The sequence below is a fragment of the Lycorma delicatula genome, chromosome 2 (assembly GCF_047948215.1).
Source record: "Lycorma delicatula isolate Av1 chromosome 2, ASM4794821v1, whole genome shotgun sequence".
Lineage (NCBI taxonomy): Eukaryota > Metazoa > Arthropoda > Insecta > Hemiptera > Fulgoridae > Lycorma > Lycorma delicatula.
This window is the reverse complement of record NC_134456.1, coordinates 27,070,077-27,089,564: the sequence shown is the minus strand read 5'-3', so window position 1 is coordinate 27,089,564 and position 19,488 is coordinate 27,070,077. Positions and strand designations below refer to the sequence as shown.

The 19,488-nt window shown below is 27.4% G+C and overlaps 1 protein-coding gene across 1 annotated transcript in view; it reads left to right on the top strand.

The window, feature by feature from the left end:
* The window catches only part of LOC142320587 (sodium/potassium/calcium exchanger 5-like), a 49,566-nt gene that overhangs the window by 21,246 nt on the left and 8,832 nt on the right, over positions 1 to 19,488 (top strand). Inside the window, exons 3-8 of the mRNA XM_075358548.1 lie at positions 2,130 to 2,308; positions 11,261 to 11,488; positions 13,486 to 13,676; positions 16,189 to 16,336; positions 17,158 to 17,277; positions 18,918 to 18,995. Coding sequence (XP_075214663.1) covers positions 2,143 to 2,308; positions 11,261 to 11,488; positions 13,486 to 13,676; positions 16,189 to 16,336; positions 17,158 to 17,277; positions 18,918 to 18,995 — 931 coding nt within the window. The 5' untranslated portion in view covers positions 2,130 to 2,142. The remainder of the gene's footprint in view (positions 1 to 2,129; positions 2,309 to 11,260; positions 11,489 to 13,485; positions 13,677 to 16,188; positions 16,337 to 17,157; positions 17,278 to 18,917; positions 18,996 to 19,488) is intronic.

Here is a 19,488-nt window from a genome sequence, read left to right as displayed (position 1 = left end):
CAATTAACCACACATCTCAGGAATGGTCGACCGAGACTGTGCAAGACTACACTTCATTTTCATCCATACATATCATCCTCATTCATCCTCTGAAGCCTGTTTAGCCAAAGACCCTTTCTTTTTTTTTAGAAAAAGAAAGGTTAACTGAAGTCTGAAACCGAAACCCTGATTGTAGCGGTTCAGGATCAGGCACTGAAGACAAGAAATTACGAGAAGTAAATTTTGAAAACAAGAGATGATTATAAATGTAGTCCGTGCAGGACCTACTCCAAAACGGTAGAACATGTCATATGGGCTATCCGCAACTAGCAAAATTTGAATACCTGCAAAGGCATAATAGAATATGTAGTTACATTCACTGGGCCATATGTACAAAATTCCAAATACCGTTGAACGGGGAGAAATGGTAGCAGAATACGCCGGAGCGGGTAGTAACAAACAATTGGTATACGATCATTTACGATATGACAGAACACGCAGATCGATAGGTGAATGCGAACAGACCCGATATTATACTGAAGGAACAGAGCGGAATGCGGTACTGATAGACGTCTCTGTGCCGAACGATGCAAATATCACGAAAAAAATTGTAGAGAAGATATTGAAATATCAAGATCTCAAGACTGAAGTCACGGGAAGTGAAGTATGACAAAGAAGATGGTGCCCATAATTGTCGGGTCCCTTGGAATGATCCCTAAGGACCAGGAAAAACATTTGAAGAAAATGCCAGGAACTTGAGAATAATGCTTTCAAGACAAAGCCCTGAATGGTACAGCCCACGACTTTAGTAGAGCGCTGGATTGAAAGATGCATTTTTCCTTTTTTTTTTTTACACTTGTGTGATTTAACTCTACAAGGCAGAGAAATTAGCAGTCATTCCCCTAACTATGTTAGTTGCATTCCGCGAGAGTGGCTGACCCCAATCAGTCTGAGTCACTTCGCAAGTCTGTGAAGTAATGATAATAATTACAATAATTAAATATTTCATAATTCTAATTAAAATTAAAATTCTGATTTCTTTAATTAGTATTATTTAAAAACCGATTAGTAGAGTAGTATTGACTCATTAAAAAATCTTTTGATTTTATTTTTTAATTAAATTTTTTAATTAATTAAATCTTTGAACGGTTCGGTTAGTTATTAAAAATAAGGGAACAATAAGCTCCTTACTTGCATACTTAGGTATTAATTTACACAAAAAAATTCTGTTCTTAGGTTTGTTGGAGATGGATAATGCTTTTTTTTTTAAGGATAAGTGACTTTTAACTAAGTTGTACATTAATAAATATAAACGCATGGACAAGTTGAAATTTTTTAATTTACAAATTATCAGTCTACATGACTCATATAAGTACTGAATAATGATCTGACGGCCTTATTTATATTTAAACAATGATCTTATAGTCCATTTTTCTATCATACCCAGAATAAAAGCTAAATTGTTATTTTTATACACTAGAATGAAGTAAATATCATTTTGCATAATAGTAAGATGATTTGATCCAAACATATTATAAGTAGTAATGAAATACAATTTGGTGAAATGAAAATAATTCCATGGATAAAACAACCTGAACTGAACAAAAATATAATTTTTAAAACATGACAAAACTAGCAAGAAGGAAAAGTCAGGAATAAGCTATGTAACATATTACTATTGAAGATAAAAAAATACCACCCTATGTAAGTTTCAAGAGAAAGGTTATGTCTAAAATTAAAGTAGAAGTGTAATGTTTAATAAAAACAAAATTTTAGCTAACTAAAAAAAAATTGCCCGAGAAGACATTTTCCAGTTTAATTTCTTTTTTTATTATATATATTTAAATATTTAAAATAGCATGTATTGTTTAAATGAGAGTATGCGTTAAGAAATCCCTTATTTCTTCAACAGAATTTGTAATTTTCAACTAGCTGACTTAGTTGGAGTAGTACATATTATTTTGGATTTTCGTTCGACTGGTTGTAGAATTAACAAATTTAATGACAACAATGATTAGATATTAGATCATAATTTCAACCTATATCATACAAAAAATAAAGACAAACAGATAACAAAAATAATAAATAAAAAATAAACCTGTCATGAATATCAGTGCGCAGTATAAATTCTGTTATTTATTTAATTTTAGAAATCTAAGTGCGATGCGGGAATGGGACCAAGGGGACAAGTGTCTTTCAAAAATTCGGCAGAGGCCAGCCTCATTCCTGATATTGATTCCTATCGTAGTTATGTTTATAAATACTGCTGTATACTACTGGAAAGTGGATCAACAAAAGAAGGTGTCACTTGACATCACTTCAAATGCAGGTAAGATACAACAGAATTATTACCATTCTTATTTATCATTAGTGAATTATTTCTTGTTTTTATGAAAGTTCTTTTCCAAAATTTATAGCTGTTATTTTATACCTAATCAGTTTTGTGGACACAAAATAATATGTGGATACCTTAGAACAAAATAATGTTACAAGAGTATAAAATAAATCTATGGATAATGAGCATAGATAATAAGATATAAACTTGACTTCAATAAAGTAAAAAAGGAGAAACACACAAAATGAATATATATGTATTAAAAATCAAATTTAATCTTTGGAGGCTTTTGAAAAAGGGTTTCTTAACTCTTTAAGAATTTGTAAATTCTTTAGTTGCATACCAATTCATTGGTATGTATAAGTAAATGCAAAATTATTTTTAAAATTATACAGGGCCAAACATCCTGAAACTTTAAAATAATGAATCCAGAAGTTAAAAGTTTTAGATATATTGATTCATAAATTAAAAAAATCCTTTACAGCATGCCGGAAGGCAGAGGTAGATTTCACTGGTGCTAAGTAGGGGATAAAAAAGATTTCCACCTTAAAGTTAAGAAAAACTCCAAATTTACTCAATACAACAATGGTTGCATGCGAAAAAAGTTTCACATGTTTAGCATACGACAAGCCCCATCTTCTTACAATTCCAGCAATATTTTGGTCATCCCTTGCCATAAGGGTTGATCATATCAAAAATTGTTTCAGAAAAAAGTTTTAAATAATGTTTAGAGGACTAACGACCACTTTAAACTGATTCAATACTGTGACTATTAAGGGAGGTATGATGTTTTTGTCTTCAAACCCCCATTTTTTCCATCCCCTGGGCCAATGGTTGGTGTCATCAGAAAACTTTACTTAAATAATTTTTAGGCCCTATTCTTCTCCAAAGAATAGTAGGAACTATAAATGAATTCAATATTTTACTTAATCAGAAAGTTATAGCAATATTTTGTTTTTTCAAAAAAGCCCCCCATTTCCTCCCCCATAATCCAATTTTGCCCATTAATGAACAAAAGATTTTGAGTAGTTATAATTTATGTATCAATTTGAAAGTGCAAAATTATGGCAGTTATCGTGTCCACAAGAAAGTGAAATATACATATATATATATATATATTATTATTATTATGCTTTTACGGCCAACATGGAACCACTTAAGTCAGTTTTAGTTGGATCTTATCTGAGAAAAGCGTGTTATTTTACTCTTCCGAGCTGCCCAGTATTTCTTCATCCGTTCAGATCTTGCTTTCTTTTCTTCATCCGTAAACACCCACCCTCTTTGTTGTATTTTGTCGTTTGTCTGTCTTTTGTTTAAATCTAATGCTTTTGTCTTTTAGCTTTGTAATTTTTCCAGTTTTATTCTGTAGGTCAGTCAGGGAAATTCCCAATTCTTTCATATCTTCTTTAATTTCTTTGATCGATCCTACTTCTAGCTTTTCAATGATATTTCTTGACAGTCTTGTTTCCGGTGTCCTTATGAGATGACCAAAGAAAGAGATTTTTTTTTCGCATAGTATCAGTAACAGGCTCTATTTCTCGATACACCACCTCATTTGGCACAATCCACCATTGGCCTTCTTTTTGGTGTTTTTTATTGATACATGTTCTGACAATTCTCCTCTCTATTTTCAGAATTTTTTCAATTCGGTTTTTCTGATTGATTTTGAAAAGGGTCTCGCTTCTGTAGGTGACTTCTGGCTGAACTACAGTTTTATAATGTTTAAGTTTTGTTTTAGCAGAAAGGCATTTTTTGTTATACGTTGACCAAGTTAATTTTTGGGATTTAATCATTTTATTTGTCCTGTTTTGCCATGTCACTTTTTCATTTAAATTATAAGTTATTATTTCCCCTAGATATTTAAATTGTTTTACCATTTTAATTTTATGATTGTTTACCGTAGTGCTCTATTACCAGAGGATCTATGGCCATTAATTCAGTTTTTTCGAAAGAGATATGAAGCCCTATCTTTTGTGCTAAGTTTTGAAGGCTCATGATTTGTGTTTTGGCTTCTTGAATATTATTTGCTAAAAGAGCGAGGTCATCTGCAAATCCTAGGCAATTTAGTGTGATGGAGTTTTTCTTAGTACCCATTTTTATATTTTTGGGATTTATTTCATACCATTTTCTCATGACAAATTCATATCTTTGAAGAGCCTGACCAAAAATTTTATAATAGTCTCGGGAGTTAGTTTTCTTGGAACTTTCTTCTATTTGCTGAATCAAGTTTTTTTGGGCTTGTCGTTTGGTTCCTCTTATAATTTTCTGAGTTATTTTCCTTTGTTTATATATATATATATATGTATATATAAACTTTTGAACTGACTGTTTTGAACTGTTTTGGGGTCTGGGGGATGTGAAACACGAAGATATGTCAAAATCTTCCAGTAGTCGATCCATGGTACCCATTACAATTTCTTTTGAAATTACCTAATTTCTTATGAAATCTACCTAATAGAACTTTATTTTTCACATATTAATATCATCTTTCATTTTTTTCTACTTTTTTATTAGTTTACTTGTATTAACAACATTTTTATGAATAGTTCTATTGTGTTTAGTAATGATTTTTTTTATTAGACAAAATGACCATGACTTTGATTTTAAATTTTTGGTAAAACATTTTTGTAAACAATTTTTGGGTATTTTCTTGTTTTCCAATTTATTTAAATAACTATTCTGCTTAGATCTTTGTATTTATCCATATACATTTAAAATTACTTAATGAAAATTTTATAAAAAATATTTTTATACTGACTTATAAAAAGCGTAAAGAAAATTTTACAAATAAATTTTGTGATTTTTACATACATGCGTGCGTACAAAACAAGTTGAAGGAGATGCCTGTTGTAAGAGGGAGCTACATCATTGTAGACTAACCACTCCTATGTATCATGCTTGTTATCAACAATGGTAATTGTTTATTTTTCTTTCTTTCTGGAAATATTTTTTCTTGGAATAATAAGCCAGGTAGGATTTTTATAGATCAGCCTAACCAGATGCACATCTAAAATCCTCACAGAGAGAGAGAATTGGAATAGATCCAGAAGGGCATTATTGAGCTTGCCGATCAGTATGTACAACAACAGAAACGAAACAGGAAATCCATTATATCTTGGTGTGTACTGAAATAATTATTCTGTGTCCTGACAGTTTTAGAGCACATAACAAGATTTGGAATCATTTCCATTTCCTATCACATTTTTTTAACAATTAAATGATTGGATCTAATTATGTCTTTTAATATTAGCAAATCATTTATGTTGAGTCTGGGCAGATTCTGACATTTCAGGAAACCAAAATTGAAGGTAGTAACCTATTCAGCCACTCAATAAGCTAACAAGTAATTTGATCGATATTATTATGGTGAAAATGCATGTAAAAATATAGAGAAACAATGAATGATTACAAAAAGTATGATAAAATATTTATTGTTCATTATAAAATATGCAAGTATACTCGTATATGTAATAAAGTTGGAATATATTTTTTCGCAATGATGAATAGAGAAGGTAATTTATTAAAAAAGTTATAAACCTTGATCTATTAATTAATGGCTTAATAAATCTTCCTTAATAAAACAAACTATATTCATTAACTGTAAAACTGCAAAAGAAATTATTTTACAAGTGGATCTAACAGCTGTACTGAAAGCCGTTTTCCTTTTTTATTTATTCTTTGCTGAAAAATATAATTAAGGATATTTTGGCATTTTAGGTGATATCCATAAATTTCCTTCTAGTTTCCAATATTTTTACTAGTATTTTTGTCATTATTCTTAATCTTAAAGTTTTTATAGTCGGTCAAAAAATGCTGTGAGATTAATTGGCTTGAAAATGTATAATAAAGGGACCTTTGATACATCCAATAAATTAGAAATGATTAAAACAGTAATGAAATATTTATTATGTTTACAATAAAATAAGTAAGTTTGACCTATATTTGTAAGATTAGATAAACAAATATTATATAATTTTTTTTTGCTGGTAAAAAAATTGCATAATAAATGATAAATCACCTTTAAGAAAAGAAAAAATTTAACAATGTACATAGTGGGAGATCACATTAGTTGTTCTCTCCCACTCCTCTTCATGGTTTGGTGTTTTATTGTTTGACATACCAAGAAGTTTCATCTCAATGGTGTAAAATATGATAATTCCATTTTCATTACTATGTATGGAGTATTGTAATTTGCTATATGCTATTCTATTGGTAAATAAACTATTTACATTTTTATATTAGAAAGAATTTTCATTATCATTTCTGAAACAAAGTTATTTTCCTCTGTCTAGCTTTATAGTCTAACCTCCTTAAACTAGGTTCATTCTTTTATCAAATGACTTCTTTAGTATGAAACCAAGCTCCATTTTGGTACTTGGAAAGAATGTGTTTTATGAATGACAACAATGTTGTACTATCCTAACCAAGAACATCGGCTTTAAAAAAATCATTTAAGATGATGAAATAATATTACACTGCTCTTTTAGTATTTTAATAAATATAATAAAAATTTGTATGTTGTGTTTTTAATTACAAATAACAAATAATACTGCATTAATTTTACTAGTTTAAAAGCATTCAGAAGTAGATACAAGTCATCCTTATTTTTCAGAATAGGAATTATTAGTAGAAATATCGATAATCTAATATTAATATCTAGTGTAATGAACAGAAAGAGAGAGAGAGAGAGAGAGAGAGAGAGAGAGAGAGAGAGAGAGAGAGAGAGTGAGTGTGTATGCTTCCTGTAAGTCAGGTGCATGGATCTCAAAGGAAAATTTCATATATGTTTAGTATAATCCTTTGCCTTTCTCTATGTTTTTCTTCTATTTTATAGCAAAAAATATTTCTTTACATCAATGAGGTATGTTAGGTAGATACATGCAATCTAACTACTTTGTCCATCCACATCTTACAGTCTGTATAATGAATACTGAAGTATTTCCCAGGGTTCACACTAAATCTCCAGTAATAAAAAATAAGTCCCTAATATGATGATATTATTCCATAAGCAAATTTATGAACAGTTCTTGCCAATCTCTTGGTATTTTTATAGCACTAAGAGGTGCTTTCCAGTGTTTTCTTCTAACTAAGATCTCAGACACCATGTTATTTTACCATTTCTAATAAAATATAATCTGAATACCTTATACCAGACATAACTTTTTCTCAATTCTTCTGAATATATTTTTGGTTAATTTTTATTATTTTCCTTGTTTCAGTTTTATACAGTACAAGTAACTTTATTTCATTTGTTTTTAATTGATTTAGTTAACATACATGCCTCTGTAGTAAATGACATAAACAAAAATTCTGTGTACATTTTATATTAAGATATTAACAATATTTAATAAAATAATTTTTTTATAACATTAGTAATGAGATAAATATTTAAGATATTAAAAAAATATTTAAATTTTTTTTTCTTTTTAAATAAAAAAAAAATTCATAAAGAATAAATAGATAGAGATTGAAGAGCTTTATGATTTAATAATGAAAATAAGTTGCTTTAATTTTATGTAATCCTATTAATTATTTTGTAACTGTTTCAGTTTATGTAAAAATGATTGTCTCATTGCAGGCTGTATTCCAAATTGTAACTGAGCTGTTTGTCTTGTTAGGTTTCTAGCTATTTCTACTTATGACATTAATAAAACTCAAATAACAAAATTACATTGATAACATGAGCATTTTATTCCAGAATTAACCATGTAATTATTTTGTTTTCATACAATGGCAGACCTGAATTTATTTTTATTACATAGTAAGTTTTGAAGATATAAAATAATATTTTACATTTTTAAAGTCTGAGATTAGATTTTAAACTTCAGTTTTCATTTATTCAGTCATTTACTATTATGTTCATATACAATGAACTTGAAATAGAAATTTAACTGCAATTTTCATTACAATATGTACGTTTAAAAAACCATTATAATAAATTAAAAAATAAATTCATATCACTTGAATAATACATTTATTTGTTTATTGTTGCTCATTCTCAGAACATAAATTAAGTTGGGAATATTTATCTTAAAATAATATATTCACACTCAGATATTTTATTCTATTTTTATAATTTTGCAAATTTATGAATGATAATTAATAAAATTAGTAGCATTACAAGCATAAAAGGAATGCCTGATAAATTTTTTTAAATTTGATATCCAGTTTCTATTCATTGTTTTGATACGTATTGACTGATGGAGAATAATAAAAGTTTTCTTAAGAAAAACTATTTTTCTCAACACATTAACTATTTTATCATAAAAGATATCTTAAATACTTCACAAAACACTCAAAATTTATATTTTCTATGATTTTGATATCATAAGTTCTTATTTAATTAAAGTGTGGAAAAGAGTTTTTATATTATAATGAAATTTAAGTTCTCTTAAAAAAGTACGCATACAATTCAGAATTCATTCATAGATTGAGTTGTATCAGTGTTCTACTATACTTTGATTGTTATGCTTGTGTAGTTGAAACTGGATTTTTCTCATTTAAAATACTTAAGGCTGCATAATGGAGCAGATGAATTACAGTTTACAACTTATCATAAATAAGTTCAATTAATACAGTTCAAACAAAAAGTTTTAGAGCACAGTCAAAGCTTGGTTGAAAATCCATGTGTTGTAGGTACTCTTAAACTGACATTCATATATCCAGCCTGGCTAGTAGCACTATCAAATTCAACTCACGTCATACTGGTTCCTCAGCAATCAAGTAATTAAGGAGATGTCTAAGGCCTTGTTGCAGTTGCGTCTTCCTTTCCTTTCATCAAAAGGCATAAGAACTAAACCGCCAAGATCTTACAAACCAAATTATTATCTGCAATTAATATTATGTTTATAACTACTACTTACGACTACACTGCAGTTTAATAATTTGTACATTTATGACAATTTTTTTTTTTTAAACCTAATTAATTCTTTTATTGCATATTCAACTACTTGCTCACTCCTAAATGTTGTTCTAATTCAATAGATCTTTTTTGTTGGTTGAACATTTTTTTTGAGAGTACATTTTTCATATTTGCCATTCGTTTTAGTGCTGATGGAGATTTCCAGTTCAAATAGAAAAAAAAAAAACAAAAAATGCATGTGATATTTTTTGTATCCTATTTTATAATCTTATTATTTTGTGTTACTTTGTATGTTTCTTATTAACATAAATTTTAAAGTAATATTCATTGTAATTTTTTTATCCAATCACTGTTAATAATTTTTAGTGATGTAAGTAGTGATTCCCACCCAATAAATGAGTTTAATTACAAAGTGTTATTATTTTAGTGATAGGCAATTAAAGTTTGCCATTTGTATATCAAGTCCTTTTCCTGATTAAAAATTTAATAGAATATTAAGACAAGTACATCATAAATTTATTAATTCAATTGTAAAATATTGAAATAGATGAGTCTTTTGAAGTGGACTGTGATTTTTTGTGGTTGATATTTTGTTGCTTTAATTTATTTTGTAACTTGAATCTGCAGGTAATATTTATTATACTTAATAGAGGGGTTTAATAATTTATTTTCATAATCATACTTCTATGATGATCTGTAATTTATAATGTTATTATCATTCATCAGCATTTTTTTATTAAAATTATTATTTTGTGTAGAGTAATTTCAAATTATTAATGAAATTTTGAAATTAATATTTCTCTTATGATTTATGTAACTAATAAAGTTCCAAAAGAATATTTTACCTTATAAGTAGCAGATAAGATAAAATTAATGTATTATAAAGGGCCTGATTTATAATTGCAATAATAATTGCCATAAATAAATCAATAAACCCAGTTAGTGGTTTGATAATGTATTTTGACAAAAATTTACAATACTATGCGAGTTATTAGATATATATATTCAGACTTCTTGTGTTTAAGATATTAATTCTCTTAACAAATGTGAGGGGATCTATTACCCTAGTTTGAAACATAGCACATAAATTAAAGAATTAATAAATTAGAAGAATGTAATGAAAACTAAACCAGATCTTATGTGAATTTCATGAAATTTTTTTACATAAGTTATTGATATATTTTTTTATAAATTATAAAACAATAAAAAAAGCGGGAAAACGGCAATACTAATCCAATCACTGTAGATATATGTAAGAATGAGTAAAAATGTTATGAAATGAATTTAAAAAAAAAAATTATATTTAATAAATTTGTCACGATTTGTTATTTTATAATTGACAGTTTTAAACAATCTTCATTGCAACCCAGTCACAGATATAAATTACAAATACTCATTAATAACATTGGACTTCTGCAGATGCACAATATAAAGAACATAGCATCACAAGTGAATAATATAAAATAAACAAACATAGGAAAAAGTATACAACAGTTACAAATTAATGATGTAATTCAAATCCAACACATTATTTGATCATATTCTAAATATTTATCTATAAAAAAAAAAAAAGAAAAAAGCTATGTCAACTAATGCCAGGATGTGAACATCAGCATCAGTCGAAAAATTTATAAAATGAGTTTTAAAAACCATCCAGTATTTAATAAATGTGGTTCTGTCTCTTTGCACTCTGATAAAAAGAAGTTAATCATAAAGGTAGTTTTAACCTATGAAATGTAGTAATTAATAAATAACCACAGTTAAAAATTAAGATATATCTTGATTTCATAAACATTAAAATAATCTTAAAACTGATAATATGATAACTGCTTTGTGAATTTTATTCATGTTAATTAGTGAACGAAGGTGTTCTGGTTCTTTTTCAAAGTATTTTCAAGCAAGGTGTTTATTATTATAAATGGAAACATCACAAGTTAATATGGGTGATTAAAAATGGTACTTTTCTACAAAATCATTAATTTACCGTAGTTGTTATGGGATACTAACTGATAATTAAATTACAATATTTTATTTTAAAAAAAGTGTGAATAATTGATGAATTTTGTTAATATTTTTATTTTTAGGAAGAAGAATGCTCCTTAATGATTACGGTAGTGATCTTAGTGATGTAGAAGGAAAAGAAGAAGAAAACTGTACAAGACCAGCAATTTTGGAATTTCCACAAGTAACAATTCCTGGTGGTAAACCGGGTCAATTAATATTTTCCTTTATGTCTTCAATTTATTTGTATATTTTACTGGCCAAAGTATGTGATGATTATTTTATAGCCAGCATCAAAATAGTCTGTTCAAGTAAGAACTTTTTTTATACATTAAATGATGATATATAATATTACAGTCACAGATATAATAAAATAATAATCTTAATTGTCTTAAAAAAATAAGAAATCAATTATATAATATATAAACAGTGATATATATTTTTTGACTATGTTAACATACTCATAAAAACTGGATATTACTGGTTTAAACTTAAAAGATTATGCCCTATTTGGCACCTTACTATGCATACAAGAAATATTTGGGTAAATATATAAAATGTTCCTTTATTTAATAATATTCATTGCTATTTATTTATCATAAATAGTAACAATTATTTTAGTTTATTTATAACGTAAAAATAGAGAGGTAACTGCCACATCCTTTGTAGGTAAACTATTGTGTTAGACTGAATGTAGTAGAATGCAATTAATTGGATATTATAAAATATCTAAAAAAAATCACAAAAAATTAAATAAATTTAAATTAAATTAATTTAAAAATGACAATAGGAGAAATTTATTTTACTTCTAACTGTTCTCTTTGTTTAGATGGATTTACATATATTGTAACCCAAAAAAACAGAGTGAATATTAATAAAAAAGTAAATTAAGTAAAAGTAGACAAACATAAGTGACCAGTTTCACACAGGAATGGTAAATTTCTTACTATAAGTTACTACTAATAGAAGCAGTAAATATTATTCCCATAACAAGATATAAAATTATAATAGATGTTATAAACCCAAATAAATATAAAATATAATTATTTTTTTTTAAACAGATAGAATTCAGTAACAATCTTTTTTAATTATCCAACAAAAATTTTATTTTTATTTTCTTCAGTTCACATTTTTGTAAAATAAATTCTGAGGAAGTGAAGATTACATATAACTATTTTGCTAAAGAGAGGAGAAAAGTTCAATTTTAAAATTTAAAAACATCATTAATAGTGACAATGGTAAATGGTTGGATGATCCATAAAACTGCATTTTTCCTTCTTACATTACACAATATTCTTTACACAAAAATGAAATTATGCAAATATTACATTATTTTGTTAATAAATGATATAATAAGAACACACCAAGTGAACAAGTCTATTCTATGGTTTCATTGAAAAGCTAACATATTTTTTAAGAATATATTTTATTTGTTCAATTTATTTACTTTAGTTAGAAAAGATTCTTTCAGAAGTAGTTCACAAGCTCTTTATTATCAACTGGAGTTAAAAATAGGTATTGAGCACATAAACATAAAGTAATTATACGGATTTGAATACTAAATCATGGATACTGGTGTTCTTTGGTGGTTGGGTTTCAGTTAACCACACATCTCAGGTTGACCTGTAACTGTACAAGCCTACACTTCATTTACATTCATACATATCAGCCTTGTTGATTCTTTGAAGTAATACGTTGTAGTGGTTCTGGAGGCTAAACAGAAATAATTAAAACGAAAAGAATCATATAAAATAAAAAAAACATGTGTAACGTACATCATATTTTATTAACAATCTTCAAAATTTAAATTTGGTAATTTTTATAAACATAGGGTAATGGAAAAATTCCGACTTCAGATTCATTTTCAGCATTAAAAAGCAGATTGGTTTCATGCACTAAATCTTAAGAAACAAAAGTTGTGTTTATCAGTGTTATCTGTACTTATTTTCCCTACTACATATGAAAAGGAAAGTAATATCACTTGATATCTAGTCTTAGCAGTGCTACAATTAGTATATTTTTGAGTCATATGAAAAGGATTATTATATACAAATATAAAATAAATTAATAATGACTGATTAATTTACTTTATATTTGTTTATAATAATCCTTTTCCAGTAACTCCGAAACACCTAATAATTTATAGCACTGCTATGACAAGATATCAAGCAATATTATTTTCCTATCTTAGTGATCCTAGCATATTTTTCTTTTTCAACATAATGTTTTATTATCATAATAATAAGAAATATTATTATCATAACAATATAATAATGTACAATTCTTTATTTTTACTTTTTTTTTCTAGAAATTGGATTCACAGGAGATGTAGCTGGGGCAACACTGCTGGCTGCAGCAACATCATCACCAGAATTATTTGTTAATTTTGTGGGAACATTTGTGACACGAGGAGATATTGGAGTAGGAACAATTATAGGAAGTGCAGTTTTTAATATATTAGCTGTTCCTGGTTTATGTAGCGTTTTTGCTATTTCTAAGGTATGTTTATTACTGAATTAGTAAAGTCTCTGTTTATTATCTTTACACATTTGCATCGCTGTATTTTTATATAAATATTATAACAAGTTAATGTGAACAATAATAGATCATCTCTTTTTTGTTAACGGTTTTTTTATTTTGTGATCTAACAAAAGAAGCTGCCCCAGCTTGAATAGATCAAGAGAAACAATAATGCATCCACAGTGGTAAAACCTTCATCATAATTGTACCATAAAATATACAATCATAAAGTAAACATTAATCTGATTAAAGATTATAATTATTATTTAAAATATAAACACACAAGATAATTTGTAGATAAATGAATATGAAGTTACTAAATCTAAAAAATAAGTACAAAATATTTCATAATTGAGAAGTAGTTAATGAAAATTATTTGAGCATGTATTTATATACTCGTTTAACAGAGGGACAGAAAGATCTGCGGGTATTCTCACAGTTTTTCTTAATCCTATCATGCAAATGCTGGATGAGCTCTTTTTGTTACCTGTATGCAGCAAATATAATAACTGTTCCTGACATTGTCTGTATGGTGTAAAATTTCATAATTATTTGAATAAAGTATTATTTTATTTATATAACTAAAGTTTATTACCTCTTTTAACTTTTCAAAATTCTTATTTCATATAAGTTGTGAATTTTTTTTTAACAACACAGGCCTTATCTTTGGATTTGGTGAAAGAGCCTTTGGTGGTGGATTTTGAGAGGCACCATGAAGAATTGTGAAGTGTAATTTAGAAAAACCAAATTTAATTGTAATCTATAACCTTATTTGGTTTCACAAAATAAGTTTTTATTGATGAAATAAAATCTTCCCAACAAATTTGCATATTATCACAGTTCTCTGTAATAAGTTCTAGAAGAGATCAGGGATCTTAAAATTTTGAGTGAGGTTCACTTCTTTATCTGTCAGTATACCTGCTGCCTATAATGACGGTAAGGCACAGACATAACTCACATTATAATGCACTACAAACTTTCCGGAATGGCAATAATTTTCTGGTTAATTATCATGCCATTTTCTACCACTTTCATTTTCTCCTTTGTTATGTATACATAAAAAATAAAGTTAAGGTAAATTATTAAAGCTAAGATAACTTTGTTTATGCTTACATAACAAATATGTATTACAATTTTTTAAACCTTCTGTTTATTACTGTAATACACATCATATAAATAACACTTCAGAAATTAACCAGCTCAATGCTAGAAGTTAAACAATCCTGAATTCAACAAGTTTGACTGAATCTCCAGGCTAGTTCCCTGTTTCAAGATTACTTCTTTCCTATTAAGTTCAGGCATCATCATTTCAAAAATTAACCTCATTTAATTATTATTATTAAAAAAAAATATTTATTAATCTTATTAAAAGTTTTGAAATCTTAAATTTCAGTTTTTGTTTCAAAATCATTTTCAAAAACCTAACTTTGCAAAAATTATGCTTAAATTTAGATTTTTTTTTGTGAATAACATCAGAAATATTAAAGTACAGGGGTGGCTAATCATATCGATGGTTTCATAATTTTATTAAATATTAAACATTAAGCCTCACAGCTGCGTGGTCTTTGATGGCCTAAAACAAGAACAAATCCCATCAAGAAAAAGACAATAAAGTTCATATCACAAATATTTATTATATTGATTTATTCAAATATATCATAATAAATATTGAATAAATCATTTATTGTTTATAACATATTGTGAAAATGAAACAAATATTCTCAAAGACATTTCATCCATACAGCTTGTTGTCCACTCCCAAAAATCTAACTTAGTCTCTCCAGATTTGTTTCTCTAGTGAATTTTTCCAAACAAATTAGGAACATCCAGAATTAAACAGACTGGCCCCAAATAATTTGGAAACATTTTCTGTCAAGGGCTTGAAGCCCTTGTTATTTCAAGGAGTGAAAATGCTGCACAGAAATTCACCTCAAATTAAACCGGTGCAAGACAAATACCTCTCGGTGGTCCGAATCCCATAATAAAAAATAGGACCTTCCTCAAGATAACGAATTTGAGAATGGATTATTAGGTTTATAAATTAACATCTTCCCCAAACTTTTTTGGCATATTTACATCAACAGTAGTTTATACCACAGAGAGGCTTAGATACATAAGTAGTGAAGATATGCTTCTTTCTTACAAAGTATAGCAGTTTTTTTGTAACTTTCTATCTCTTGGGGTCCAGTCATCAAATATAACTCTAGCTTGTTGTGAGTAGAGAGTAATTAAGGCCTGAGCATCCCTCAACTAACACTAAGTGAAGATCAGCAGCTCCAGCCATTGAAGATGTATGAAAAAGCAACTAAAATTGTAAATCAGTAGTTCTAAAAGATTGTTTTAAAATAAGGTTAATTAACAGTTTTATATACATTCTATAAGTTGTTTACAACTCAAATTATGTTACAAAAAAAAAAAAAAACAAAAAACAATACATTTTTACTTAAAAATAAATTTATTTTCTACAATCATGTAATTTAATTTTTAACAGGCAATCAAATTGGATTCCTGGCCTTTAATTCGTGATAGCCTAGCATATTGTGTGTCACTATTCATCTTATGTTTTGTGCTTCAAGATGGTTTAATTTATTGGTATGAAGCTCTGTTTATGGTGGTCACCTACACTCTCTATCTAGTCAGTACGTTTGTAATTTATTTTCATGCAATTTTAATTTTTATATAAACTTTTAATTCAACTTTTTTTTATTGAAGAAACCTTTTAAATTTAAGAAATGTTTTTATTTCACATTTTTGTTGTGTAAGTGTTAATACATAAATTAATTTTACAGGTATATAAGTTTCAGTAAGCATTTTAGAGCATACTGCCCTGGAATATAAAGCAAATTATTTAGTATTTTCTCTATTGTAGTTTGGTAAAAAGATATGTTGTTGATTGTTATCAATTGTATTTTAGTCCTATAAGCGTATTACATTATTCTCACTATTTAAATTTTTAATAAGTATTTCATTTAGAAGAAAGTGAAGTGAGGTAATGAGATGAATGGTATAAAAGATAATGGTGTTTAAGCATACACTATTGTAATGGAATTTCATAATATAATTCAGTCTTTCATCCTTTCCTGTATATTAAAGTTGTTTGTACTTCTTGCTCATGGTGTATTTATCATGTTATGCTTACCAGGAAAAACTGAACTGACTTTATTGTTACATAACTATGTAATGTTTGTGTTTAAAACATAAACTTGCCGGTTGCAATCATCATTATAAGTTACACCCTCACTCTGGTCTTGCTGTTTAATGCACTGCCAGTCTTTGAAAAGCTAACTTTAGTAGTGGCGCCTTACATCTTAGATAATCAACATATCTCATAGCCTTAAAAGAAACTGATACCAATAGTGCAAGTTTAGAAAACAAGTTAAGAGTGGAAACAAATCATGAGTAGATCTCTCCTTATCTTGTTTATAATTTATATAAATATCACTTTTATTTTTTTTTTCAGTGATGCATTACAATGATGTCTTCCGAGAAAAATTTAAATCATGTGTCATCAGATTTACAAAAAAAACAGTTGGTGATATATGGGAAGATCCTGTAACATGGCCTTTGATGGAAAAAAAAAGTATGGTATAAATGTTATACGTATATTTATCATTATTAGCTGTGGATTATTATCGTATCATTTATTGTTATTTTTTTGATTGTAAAAATGCTACTTATGTAAATGAGTGTATGTAAAAGGTTAAAAACTAATGAAAAAAGTTTTTAATAGTTTGCTTGTATGATATTTTGTTCATTAAATTGGACATTTTAACAAAGAAGTATTTAAAAAGATTGGATTTATAAAGATTGAATAAAATATATATTTATTAAATGAAAATATTTTTAAAGTTGATAGATATGTCCTTTAGATTTAGATCCCTTATGAAAATGACTAATAAAGACTTGAAAATATTATATTTTTTAATTAATATTAGTTTTGTGGATGAGTTTTCTGATTAGATCAATATCTGGATAAGTGATCATAAATTATCTAGACTGATTGCTAAAAAATAACATCCATTTTTGTCAAACCAAACAAAAGAATGTTTTTCACATTATGCAGTGCAACTCTTTACCCAAGCTGAGAAGTGTAATATAATTGTTTTGGAAATAGCCTTATTACACTTTCATTGCCATTTTTTTCATCTTAATTCAATTCTGATGATTTTGTTTAAAATTATACGACTTCCTGTTATAAAAACAATATTGCTCCTTGACTGTTAAATTTTGAATTAGTACTAATTAAATAAATTTATTTTCATTACATCCTTGTTTAAATGTATTTGAACATTAAAAATATTTAACTGTATCAGATATTTTTCAATTGACCCTTACATAATGCTTACTGAATTCTGTTCAAATTTTATTTTACAATGTTCACATTTTTTTTTACCATTTTTATTATGAAATAATTATTTTCTTGTTTTAATATTCACCACTTCTCTTTTTTATTTATTCATTATTTATGTATTTGTGATAAAACTTTTCTCATTGTTTTCCTCAATCCTGTCAGGCAAATGATATAGGAATTCTATTTTAATCTATTTGACTAATACACCTCATTTCTAACACGGGTTATGTATTGCTAATTACTCGGACGTATTGATTTGAATAAAACCTTTATTTAACAAGAATCAATACGTTCAAAAAAATTCTGTTCTTCTGTTAGATGATATAACCAAAGTACTTGTAAAAGATCAGAATTAAAAAAAAACACAAGTTATTTCTAAATATTAACCGTGGTCAAAAACTATGACATGTTGGACATATAAAGGAAAATGCTAAGTGAAGAGGTTCATTGATGCAGTATGACAAGCAGGCAGACCAAAGTGCATTTAATATACATGTTTATTAATGAAATATTTACTTTTTTAACCGCATGGACTATTGTATAATGATCAACATTAGTTTCAGAGAAAGCAACTCTGATAAAAAATTAAAGGACTATCTAAACAGTAATAATCCTTTATTTTTAAACAATTTTATTAATAAGCTTTTAAGAAGAGTAATTTTTTTACCAAATTTGTGTTAATATGAACTACAACCACTTACTTCTCTTTTTTACTAAGTACAAAATTAATTTGCTTTGATCAAAATTTTTCTATAGTTTGTCTTAATTTTTCCTAGCAAATGAAAGTTTCGCTTGATGTGATACACGATATATTAATTATGTTATGATTTAAACAAAATATTAATTTTTTTATTTATAAATTATTTCAGCCAATGGCCATGTATACAATGGTATTGTACAAGATGAAAATTCAAGTAATATAGAAGAGGATCAAGAACAAGAAAAGGGTATTTTTTTTAAGATGAATATTCTTAACTAATTTTATTCTACTTTATTTTTAAAAAATTTTTTTTATTTTCCTAATGTGTATGTTACATCTGTTCAAGTAGTGAACAATAGACCCACAGGGTTGGTCTAGCGGTGAACATGTTTTCACAAATCATGATTTCAAAATCAAGAGTTCCAATGTTTAAATCCTAGTAAAGGCAGTTACTTTTATACGGCTTTGAATACTAGATCATGGATACTGGTGTTCTTTGGTGGTTGGGTTTCAATTAACCACACATCTCAGAAATGGTTGACTTTAGACTGAACAGAACTAGACTTCACTTACACTCATACATATCATTCTTATTCATCCTCTGAAGTAATTCCAGACTGTGATTCCCAGAGGCTAAACAGGAAACACAATAAACAACCCCCCATGGCTCGATGAGATGAGGATGATATAAATGACATGCACGAGGTGTGTGAGAAAAGTAATGAGACTGACTTTTTACT